At 39.8% G+C, this 12,420-nt stretch overlaps 1 protein-coding gene across 4 annotated transcripts in view; it reads right to left on the bottom strand.

The window, feature by feature from the left end:
* The window catches only part of LOC124608471 (AMP deaminase 2), a 461,803-nt gene that overhangs the window by 138,651 nt on the left and 310,732 nt on the right, over positions 1 to 12,420 (bottom strand). For all 4 annotated transcript variants that reach the window (XM_047139987.1, XM_047139988.1, XM_047139989.1 and 1 more), the window contains one exon: positions 69 to 279. In XM_047139987.1, coding sequence (XP_046995943.1) covers positions 69 to 279 — 211 coding nt within the window. The remainder of the gene's footprint in view (positions 1 to 68; positions 280 to 12,420) is intronic.

Here is a 12,420-nt window from a genome sequence, read left to right as displayed (position 1 = left end):
TTAAGAATACTTTTTATGCGTATGTAAATAGTTTACTGTACGAGTGTGACACCCGATAAGTAACTTACAGTGGTCCATCCGCAATCATTGCACAAAGGCGATTCATGTCAGCAACAAACTGAGCCAGTGTTTTGTATGGATATGGTAATGGATCTGTACACTCTGGATCACGAAAGACTTGAAACACACCATCCACTGGTCGGAAGAAGTACCCCTTTGATGGAGGAAAGTTGCATTTCCAAGGATCTCCTTTGCTTGCAGGTGCATGGACTGGATGGTCTATGTTAACAAAAAATTCTATTAAACGAAGCTCTGTAAGTTAAAAAACTAACATCTACACACTAGTCAACAAACTAGTAATAATTATTCAAGGACAAGGTATAAGAAATTTCATACAGGAGTGAAGCAAACAACAATATTACACATATAAAGAAAGGAATGTGATATTTACCATCATCCAAACTGCTTGTGTAAAACCAATGAAGAAGGAAGACTTACGGTTACAGATGGAACAGTTACAGGTCAATTAAGAGTATGTAAAGCATCTATTTCCGGCCCATTCATCGACTGAGCCTCTAATAAGCACTATAGCTTCCATTAGCTCCGCTTTTTAAAATTTTTATTAGGTTTATTCTTTTACATGCAAAGCAACACCACACTCTGTTCCAAATATGGAAATTCCTTTCTCAAATGTCATTATGTGTAATGCACACAAATTGATAAATCAACCATTTACTGTCTGAGTCAGCAAACAGATAGAGGGCAATGTAGATTTCTATTTTAGAAATTACTCTACTATTGATTTAATCTCTCTCTTCATGTGATTTCATCTGAGGTATGGTGAAAGCTTTGATTAATTGACATATCTGTTGCAACAATGGAATTGAAGAATTCGTACTGACATCTAGTCAGTGAACAAAAAACAAAATATTAAAAGGCTTCACCCTTCAAAAGTATTGAATTACTTACATAAAAGCCAAGGATCTCTTGAGCAAGTGGCAGAAAATTGAAACAACTGGTGAGAAAATTGAAACAAAAAAATATAAAATTTGAGGTACCACTATATTGGCCTAAATATAAGAAATAACTTTGAAAAGTTGTGAACAGGTTTTAATCTATGCCAATGTCTATGAGTTAAATGGTCTACATGGCTATAAAGTTGGTGGTACAACATTAATATCAAATAGTCACTGTACAAGACTGATTAGTGTACCAGTGACAGTGAGAAGAGGTCTTATAATCATTCTGGATGGGAGTTGTGTGTTTAGCATGGTAAACACATTTGGATGGTGGGTCAGATAAGAGGACAGCCACAATCATAGCCAGGTGGGCTGGGAGTTTAAGGACGCAGGGTACTTTTCCAGATCAATATTATGTAAAAATCAACACCTATTTCTTTCAAGCACTGTCTATAATGTATATGTTTCACAGATTTTTTGTTGATGTCAGGTAATGTAGCACACTTTCGAAACAAATTAAGTATTTTGAATATTTTTGAACCTGCTCAGGGTTATTAAAAAAATTACACAGAAATTGATGAATCTTTTTTTTCCAAAATGCTTCCTCAAATTGAAGTACCATTTAATCTAATGTTATACATTTGAAGGAGACTAGATTTTTAGCAAATATGTATGACATGATGGCTGAGGTACTAGACCTGTTTAATTCCACCTATTATGTATATTACAAGGATAAAAAACATCACATCTTACATTTTAATTTTTATAATTTTTTACCTAATAAAAATGTTATTTTTTCTATAATTTAGTTGATTCTGCAATAAAGCTTAGGTCTACTACATAAGTATGGACTACTGCAAGTTACAGAAAAAAAAAATCAGAGCAGTGCTTTATAAGCTTTAGGAATTTATTTGTACCTAAATTCTGAAAAATACAACTTGTGGGAAATTGCAAATGAAGATATGAGTCCACTTAAACTGTGGCTCAGAACATTCCTGAAGCATAATCCTCATCCTGCAGCATTTCTTCATCTTCAAACTTCCTCTTGGCATTCCTTTTAGCACTTCTTGCTTCCTGGCAAGAGCAAGTCTTTCAGCTTCATGCACTTGTTGCCTGTCACACACAAGCAATTGATCTTCCATATTAGAGCAACATTTTATGCTTAAATTTCTCACGACTTCCAACCTTCCTATAACTCCATCATTGAAACATATCACTGCATCTAGTACATCAACTTTTAATATATTTAGTCCAACAAAAACATTCTTGGGTACTCTTCCCCATATGCAATGGTTGAAACTTTCATTCGTATCCTGAGTGCCCCCATGAAGACATTTACTGAGTGAAACAGGGTCACTCAGGTCTCTAAAAATTGGTTTTATTTCATTCATAACAGGCCCAGGAAGAGAATGCTTATGTTGGTATATTTGACCACTTCCTTTTGCTTTTCGATAACCACACCAAGAATCTGCTCCTTTAGGGCAAAGTCTGTGGACAACTTATGAAAGTAGGTGGCCAACACAGCTTTACTCATTGTTATAACATCATTCAGAGGTGCAGTTCATCTAATGGCCAGTGCATAATAACTCTGAAGGAGGTCTATTTCAGTTTCTGTCAATGTGCCTCGACCAGACAGAGATTTTCCATCAGATAGCAACTTTCCTTTCATTTCTCTTCATAGCTTCCTCAATCTAGCACCAATCCTCTTTTGCACATTTCTACAACACTCCAGTTTTGTTACCAAGGTATCACCGTAAACATTCAACTCATTAATTTTATTGAAAGCATTAGAGTCCCCATCGCCTAGGTACTTCACATATCTAACGTTATAAACGGGCACTGACCTCTGAAATATTTTTAGAGCTCCATCACACTCCATACCTCCACTGTAACCATCATAATTCTTAGAACACTGATGTTCAATACGTCCTTCAACGTTACCATGGCAGGTGTGGCAGTACTTAGATAAGCACTCAACATCAACAACTTTTCCATTCTCCAGGGAAGTAGCACTTACAACACCATCCAAGGAAAGATGTCCTCGACATTGCCATGTCCCATCAAGTGCAACAGCAATGTCCCTCATTCCACTAATATTTACAGTTTCTTCTACTGCAAATTTCATAGATGCTTTAGACACAACCGTCAAGGCACCTAAAAGTATTTTTATGTACTTACTGAACCTACTGGGAGGAGGAGGAGGAGGCAGATCCATCTAACTACAAAATGTTAGAGCAGCCCTTTTACCTTTTCCTATTGCACGCATTGCATACACTAACTTCAAATTCACATCATATGAAAATACATGTTCGAAGTCATTTTCGAGGTAGGTTTATTGCAGGATCTACACAGAACAACCAATTTTGATGCTAAGCCCTTCCTACTACTTTGTTGTTCAGTTATTTCCAGACAGCCTACACCATCACATTGTTTACATTTCGCCACTTCCTTTATCAAAGAAGATAAGATACCCACATCAACAACAACAAATCCACTACAAACAGTGTCATCGTTAACATAAAAATATGAATCACCAGGAGGTGTGCTATGTGGGAGTTTCTTCCCTGAAGAACTGATACATAGGTTACTTTCAACAGTGTGGCTTGCTTTGTTTGTGAACTGGTTACCATGGAATTTCCTTTTATTGAATTTCTTGATGCATGGCATAGTTCGTATTTATTACACACTAAAGGATATGTAGTTCCACAAATATATGGAGCACTTGGGCAACAAACATTCAGTAACACATGAACAAACTGCTTCAGTGAAAGAAAAGTAAATACTAGCAAAGATAATCATTTACAGACACAAGAAACCTGCACTGTTACCAATATATACAATGTATCATACGTATAATCACTAGAAACAGAAATTTCACAGTTCTTTTTCGAAATAATACTGATTTCTGTAACAGAAATAAATGGGGTGTGGTGGCATACATGACCGTAACTTTAAAATCTGGTACTTATATATGTCATTTTTCATTTGAAACCCTATAATGTATGTATCAAAGTAATCAGGAAAGACTATAGACTTTAATAAAGTCATTAAAAAATTCGACTTTTCCACCATTTATAAGTACCCTGTATCCTTAATGTCCCCCACAGCATCATTTAAGAGCTGAATTGGTTACAGTCTTCCAACTGGTGTAGCACCATTCCCAGGTAGAGATCAAACAGCAGTCTTCCAAACACACACATATCCTATCAGCATATGTATTATTAGCTTCAATTGGTTGCTCCTGTGTGCCATTCAAGTTACCAGATGCCCTTACTTTCAACAAAGGCACTACAAGTCTTGGTAAGTGCAGTATCTAGCATATTTTGAGTGGACTCAACAGCAGCAGGTTACTGTCTATGTTCACAGATTAATAGTGGTTTAGCCCAGAGGGCAATTTTTGCTGTTTGTTAGTTTGTTGTATCCTGGGGACCTGTTGCAATCTCATAAATATTGCGGAATGAGACCAATATGGTGGCACTCATTTGGGGTGACATCATCTCAGAAGCATGTAAAGTACTTCATGTGTTCCTTGGGATTCTCTGAAAGCTAAAATCTATACTGATGACATCCTTAAATGGTAAGAGTGACTTCTTTGTGTTGCATATAGACTTGAGTTCCATTTGATGGATGATAATGGCTGATCAAACGGAGCTGACCCGCTGGCTAGAGTAATTGAAATATGAGGACATTGTATGTCTTACAGTAACCAATTTGCTTGCCACACTTCAATCCAATTAAGCAAGCATGGATGCTCTTGTATAAAGGATTACATCCTTAACATCTTTGCCCTCTGACCTACTAATGGCACTTGGGAGATATTGCCACATGCTTTGCTGGAAGGTCTCCTCCACAGTCTAGGGAGCCATGATGCATCCTATAGCACCATATAATGGTATTACATTCCTTATTTATGTTCTGTATGCTGCCAGCATGGGATACCATGCAAGTAAATGTCGCCAGTGACCCATGGCCAGATGTACAGTGTGTGCTTTATCATTATCAAAGAAACACTTGTCACAATGTTGCCAAGGACCTGTTAGTGCATACATTATTGCAATGTCTCATTGGTTATGGATATCTTAGATCTCTTAACTTATGGATGAAAGTATATACAACCAAACTGGAAAAAATAGCTTTTACATTAACTTCTTTGATCTAGTTCAGTCATATGTTAATGCCGTATTCAAATCGTTTTCTAATAATTAACTTTACAAATATTTCTCTGCAGTAAGAAAATTAAAATTTTTCTATCACAAGACCTACAATGCTTCTGCCAATAATACCCAAAGAGCTTGCAAAACTGAAGCATGAAGACTACTCAATTCACGTATTATTGTGCGCACACAAAACATTTCATTTATTTTAGAAATAGCTTACACACAAAAAGGGTTTTTATAATTTGACTAACACTAGTGAGAATGAGACAAGTTATGTCCACTTCGTTTATTGTGTTTTAATTTATAGACTAACTCTACACTGTACATTTCGACAGATTAAAATTATTTGTTACAACGGGCTCAGAACCAAGGTTGCAGCTTTTTGCATGCAGCATATGTCAGCTCTACTCTTTATGTGCACCTCAAGAATCAATGCAAAGCTTTGCTCTACCACTGCCATTTACCTACATGCCTAGACTCCACAGAAATATATTTGCCATCGAAAATTGGCATACAAAAAATGTTCTTGTAAAACTGGTTGCAGGCCTCCACAATACATCACTAGTACATTATCAGGTACTGTTTTTGCACATGATGTAATTTAAAGCAACTTCATTAAACCATTCATAAGCAATGTGGAACATCAGAGTTAAAAAAGGTAACATTCAGTCCCAAAATGGTTGTGAACAATGGCACACAAAATTCAAGTACAAACAAAGCACAATATTCATGGAGCAATGCTTGACAATTAAGATTTCATTTCATAATATTAATTTCCTGCTTCTTAGCCTAGAAGCTGTTAATCATATAGTTAACATCAACAGTTTCATAATTTTTGTTACTAATTCTCCTTTCCTCCGAAGGACATCCCTTTAAGCTTTACTGTGATATTTTCATTGGTACACACTACTTTTGCTATTCTCTTGTTATATGGATTAGAAAATAGAGTTGGGTTGTTTTGGGGAAGGAGACCAGACAGCGAGGTCATCGGTCTCATCGGATTAGGGAAGGACGGAGAAGGAAGTAGGCCGTACCCTTTGAAAGGAACCATCCCGGCATTTGCCTGGAGTGATTTAGGGAAATCATGGAAAACCTAAATCAGGATGGCCAGACACGGGATTGAACCGTCATCCTCCCGAATGCGAGTCCAGTGTTTAACCACTGCGCCACCTCGCTCGGTTTAGAAAATAGAAATAATGAATGCTTATGTGATCGGACCTTACTTGCCACAATGTGCAGCTCTTCAGATCTTCAGTTTGTGTGTATGTGATCAGAATTATAAATCATAACCAATTCTCAGCAAGAAAAATTACAAATATTTTTGGAAAATTGGTTATCTTCTTCATTTAATCATTGTTCTTTACTTTAATAGTAAAAAATTCGAAGATTTTTCTTCTTGTTCCCATGGTGAGCAATCTGCCTCCTCCACATTGGCAGACTATGCTCACTCTACAGCTGTCAAACCAACGAGCTACGCAGCCACTATGATCAATGCTGTCCCGCACGCTCGTGTCGAGCCCGCACACCCTTGCACCATCTCGCCCACTGCCGATGCAGACCGTGCCCCTCTTGCTGCACCGACACCGCATACAACAGGTGGCCCGGACACCACACCTGCAGCTGCCGACACAGTACCTGATGGCAGAGAATCTTCACCATCTTTGCCTCCTATTCTACAGGCCAGTTCTCAGTTTCACAGAGCTGCGTGTGACATCGTTTTCTGCTCCGGGTGCCTTCTGCTCTCCATTAAAGTTATTATGAATGGTACATGTCATAGGCTACATACTACAGAAGACCCCCCCTGCCTGCACAAAAGCACGCCATCAATCGGCTACGAAACTTTGCCACAAAAGAATGCATTCGGGAACCTTCACAACTAGGAATTGTACATCCTTCTGACAGTAATTGGTCATCACCTATTCATGTTCCCCAAAAAGGGCTCAACCTTCAGGCTTTGCAGAGACTACCATAGACTCAATGCCTGAACCATTTTAGACAACTACACTAACCCCCTCATTCAAGATTTTGCATTGCAATTACAAGGTGGTCGGTATCTTAGCGTCACTGACTGTCTTAAGGCATGTCATAAGATTCCAGTGTACAAAGACTAAATTCCTTAGATAGCCATTATAACCCCCTTTGGCTTGTTCGAATATTGCTATATGCCTTATGGGCTTAAAAATTAAGCTCAGAAGTGGCAATGTTTTGTAGACTCATTATTTTGCCAGTTTCCAATTTGTTATGCCTACCTTGATGACATGTATTTTTCTCTGCCTTTACTAATTAACATGAGCAACATCTTTCTCAAGTATTTCATGTTATCTCAGATAACAGCATGGAGATAAGCAAAGAAAATTCCAGTTGCACCAGCCACAAGATACGTTCCTGGGCCACACAGTGAACTCTGAAGACATACGCTCCACGTCTGAACTTGTCACTAACATTGCAAGCTTACCACCATCTGTCACTTTTTGTTACCTACATTGCTTCTTGGGCATGATCAATTTGTTCAGGTGCCACATCCCTCTCATTCCACCTCCCTGCAGTCTCCTCTACCTGACGCCTTGCAAGGAAAACATACCTCCAGCGATCACAAGGCTATGTGGACTCAGGACATGACTCACACCTTCAGTGACCTAAAAATGGCCCTAGCTAATGCAGTCACACTAGCCCATACAGTGCCGATGCACCATCTCAATCACTACAGATGTTACTGACACCACGATCGGCACCATGCTGCACCAATACATTCACAAAGTCTCTCAACCACTATGTTTCTTTTCAAAAAAACTATCTGCCTCTCAACATAAATGGTCAGCATTTGACAGGGAGCTACTGGCCATTTATGAAGCCATACGCTATTTCCGAGAGGTTATTGAGGCACGTGACATCACGGTTTACACAGATCGCTGTCCCCCATTGACGTACTGTGTAAACTGGCTAGTGACCTCCCTCCATGTCGCTTCAGGCATATGGATTTTATCAGCCAATATACAACGGACGTACATTTTATCAGAGGCACAGATAACATTGTAGCAGACTACATACCACGCATCAATATTATTATGAGCATGTTTGATCCCATGGAGCTCATGTGACTACAAGCTGCTGATCTGGAGGTACAGTCACTAGCCACTAACAACTCCACCTCTCTCCATATTCAACCACATCCTTTCTCTGGTATCACGACCACTCCTGCCTCGTCCCCTCTGACAAGCCATTTTCTCTTCACTGCACAGTCTAGCTCATTCAAGCATCAGAGCAACGGTACACCTAGTAACTGAATGTTTTGTTTAGCCACACATCAAGGAAGACTGCTGTGAGTGGTCACAAGCCTGCGTATCTTGCCAACATGCCAAAGTTGGTTGACATGTGCATCCCCCTCTGGGACACTTCAAACACGTTCGTATGGACCTCGTCAGCCCCGTACACCCTTCTAATAACAACCATCACATTTTGTCAGTCATTGACCCTGTGACATGGTGGGTAGAGGCAGTTCCTTTGAATGATATATCGGCGGATACCGTGGCTCGAGCATTCATTACATGCTGGCTCTCCTGTCTTGGCTGCCCTGAATCCATCAACACAGATCAGGGCAGGCAATTCGAATCTCTACTCTTCAAACAATTGTGTGTCCTGTCCTATGTGATGTGAAGCATTTCCATACGACAGCCTACCACCCCTAAAGTGGAGTGCTGGCACCGCATCCTAAAGGCAGCATTAATGTACCACTAACTCTTGGCCGGATGCGCTTCCGTGGGTACTGCCAGGCATTTGCAAGGCATACAATTTAAAGACCTCCATGACAGAGATCCTTTACTCGCCCACCAGTCTTTTTGCACAAGGAACTTGCAGACTGTGACTATTACGCTGTGAGATGACACCGTTCAAACAGCTCTTACTCCATCCTATTCAGAACCTCACTAGGTTCTCGACTATGCTACAAACACTATGACCATCGTGCTAAATGGCATACCACAAACGGTCTCTCTACATGGAGTTAAATCGGAGCATGTATCCTCACTGAACATGTCTCAAAAAACAAGGCCTCAGAGCTTCCTCCAACTGTCATCACAACAAGTGAACTGGTTTCAGTGAGCATTCAGCTGGCACTTCCCTCCCACCCTCCTTTACATCTAGTGAAGCCTGTGTTAGTGATTGTGGCTCCCTCAGTGACGAACTTCCCGTACCCTTCTTCTCGCCCCCACCACCGTGCTCAACTATGATCCTATTTACTGTTGATGTCTCAGCATTCCCAGTGGATGACAACTCAATGCAACATCATAATAACTATTTGTTTGTTTTTTGTGCACCTTCACAGGTATGTAAATCTAAGGAAGTTAATCTCACGCTCGTCCGAGCTATTCACTTACCAATAGATTTTGTCAACGGCTCCCTTTGAGCTTTTATTGATGAGGATGGCATACTGTCAATTGTCATTCTATTCATCCATCCACAGTCCTTCCCTTCCCCTCCTATTCATATCCCACTCACCCAAGCTGGTCGTCCCCTATTCCAATCGACGTGGATTAAAGATTATGTTGTGTCTTTGCTTCTCGCTTCTCCAATACAATTCCCTTTTCCTGTTGCTCCTACACTGTGCTCTGCAGTCCAAGGAGGGAGGGGGGCAGATGGGGGGAAGGGGGGGGGGGGGCAGTGGAGCTCTGTGGCTGTTCAATACATCACTCTGCATGATCTCTCTCTATGATGATCTTTGAACTCACTTGATCTCTAGTTTTGTTCTGTGTTGTTGTGTTTTGTGATCATGAAGGGAATAAAGCCTATTATTACAATAAAGAAAGCATATTATTACAATAAAGTGGTGTTAAATGTTATTATTTTGCTATAATATCACTACTCACCACAAACTGACAAATGCCAACAAATCTCATGATTTACACACTGTATTTTGGTCAGGCAAAGGAACATGGTGGCATCAGAAAATAAAGCAGTTGAATAGGAAAGAAACTGGAGAGGAAGCTGTAATTATGGCAATAATGAAAATTAAGTGGAAATGGGAAGAGAGAAGAAAATAAAAAGATAGTATTCTAATAAGAGATGAGTCAATGGTGCCAGGAAACATGCAGAAGCAGCAAATGTGCATACTGCTGCAAGGAAAAGTTTGGATTTGGTCTTTATGTGTCAATTAATTGCATATTTGTTATCTGAAAATGTCAGCACTATAATATCACCAATTTATCCTTGGCACTGTTGTTGTTGTTGTTGTTGTTTGTTTAAAATGCTGTTTTGTTTATTTTGTTATTAAGCAATACACATACGCATAATTCATAAAATTATTGCCCAGAAAATATTTGGTCCTTACACTTTACTTTTTAAAAGCAAGTACTAAAGAGCTGTGAAACAATGACACTGTGCGAGAAGTTCAGTTCCCCACTGAAAAAATAAAACAAACCTCTACAATGTGACACACTATAACTGTACCTTTCCTTGGTACTTGTAGTTTTCCCCATTTTTGTCCCTTTTCTGCTTTAAAGAGAAAGAAGCACTTATCAGTTTATGTAGTCATGGTTCATAGTAGTGTGATGTATTTGCTGAAAAATGTAAATTGATAATAAATGTAATAAATACCTTTCCATCACCATTTCTACATAAATGTGCTGCCTCTAGCTCAACTACTTATGTACCTGAACTGTAAATTTAGTACTCACTGCATAAAGGACTTTCTTTGCTGTATTCTTGTTTACCAAATGATGTTTAATTCAAAGCCACTCACGTTCCTAAAGACCACCTTCCTACTGGCCTCTAACTATGATACACTACTGGCAATTAAAATTGCTACACCATGATGATGACATGCTACAGACGCGAAATTTAACCGACAGGAAGAAGATGCTGTAATATGCAAATATTAGCTTTACAGAGCATGCACACAAGGTTGGCGCCGGTGGCAACACCTACAACGTGCTGACATGAGGAATGTTTCCAAACAATTTCTCAAACACAAACAGTAGTTGACAGGCGTTGCAAGGTGAAACGTTGTTGTGATGCCTCATGTAAGGAGGAGAAATGCGTACCATCACATTTCCAACTTTGATAAAGGTCAGATTGTAGCCTATCGCGATTGCGGTTTAATGTATCGTGACATTGCTGCTCACGTTGGTTGAGATCCAATGACTGTTAGCAGAATATGAAATCAGTGGGTTCAGGAGGGTAGCACAGAACACCATGCTGGTTCCCAACGGCCTCATATCACTAGCAGTTGAGACGATAGGCATCTTATCTGCATGGCTGTAACGGATCGTGCAGCGACATCTCTATCCCTGAGTGAACAGATGGGGACGTCTGCAAGACAACAAGTACTCAACAACGAACCTGGGTGCATGAATGGCAAAACGTCATTTTTTCAGATGAATCCAGGTTCTGGTTACAGCATCATGATGGTCACATCTGTGTTTGGCGACATCGCAGTGAACGCACATTGGAAGCGTGTATTCGTCATCCCCATACTGGCGTATCGCCCGGCATGATGGTATGGGGTGCCATTGGTTACACGTCTCTGTCACCTCTTTTTCGCATTGACGGCACTTTGAACGGTGGACGTTACATTTCAGATGTGTTATGACCCGTGGCTCTACCCTTCATTTGATACCTGCGAAACCCTACATTTCAGCAGGATAATGCACGACCGCATGTTGCAGGTCCTGTACAGCCCTTTCTGGATACACAAAATGTTCGACTGCTGCCCTGGCCAGCATATTCTCCAGATCTCTCACCAATTGAAAACGTCTGGTCAATGGTGGCCTAGCAACTAGCTCATCACAATACGCCAGTCACTACTCTTGATGAACTGTGGTATCGTGTTGAAGCTGTATGGGCAGCTGTACCTGTACACGCCGTCCAAGCTCTGTTTGACTCAATGCCCATGGGTATCAAGGCCGTTATTACGGCCAGTGGTGGTTGTTCTGGGTACTGATTTCTCAGGATCTATGCACCCAAATTGCGTGAAAATGTAATCACATGTCAATTCTAGTATAATACATTTGTCCAATGAATACCCGTTTATCATCTGCATTTCTTCTTGGTGTAGCAATTTTAATGGCCAGTAGTGTATAAAAGAAACATCACAGCAAAGTTCTGTATCGACAACAGTCCAAAAACTTTCATTATTATTATTATTATTATTATTATTATTATTATTATTAATCTTGGGTTATGATATGATTTGTTGATGAAATGACAATGTGTGTCCTTATGTGTCCTAGCTTTTTATTCATATGTAAACTCAGCAGATCATGTGCATTATGCAAAGGAGACATAACAGTTGATCTTTACTTAACAAAGAG

The sequence above is a fragment of the Schistocerca americana genome, chromosome 1 (assembly GCF_021461395.2).
Source record: "Schistocerca americana isolate TAMUIC-IGC-003095 chromosome 1, iqSchAmer2.1, whole genome shotgun sequence".
Taxonomy (NCBI): Eukaryota; Metazoa; Arthropoda; class Insecta; order Orthoptera; family Acrididae; genus Schistocerca; species Schistocerca americana.
Note: the sequence above shows the minus strand (reverse complement) of the source record. Positions and strands in the feature narration are given on the sequence as shown.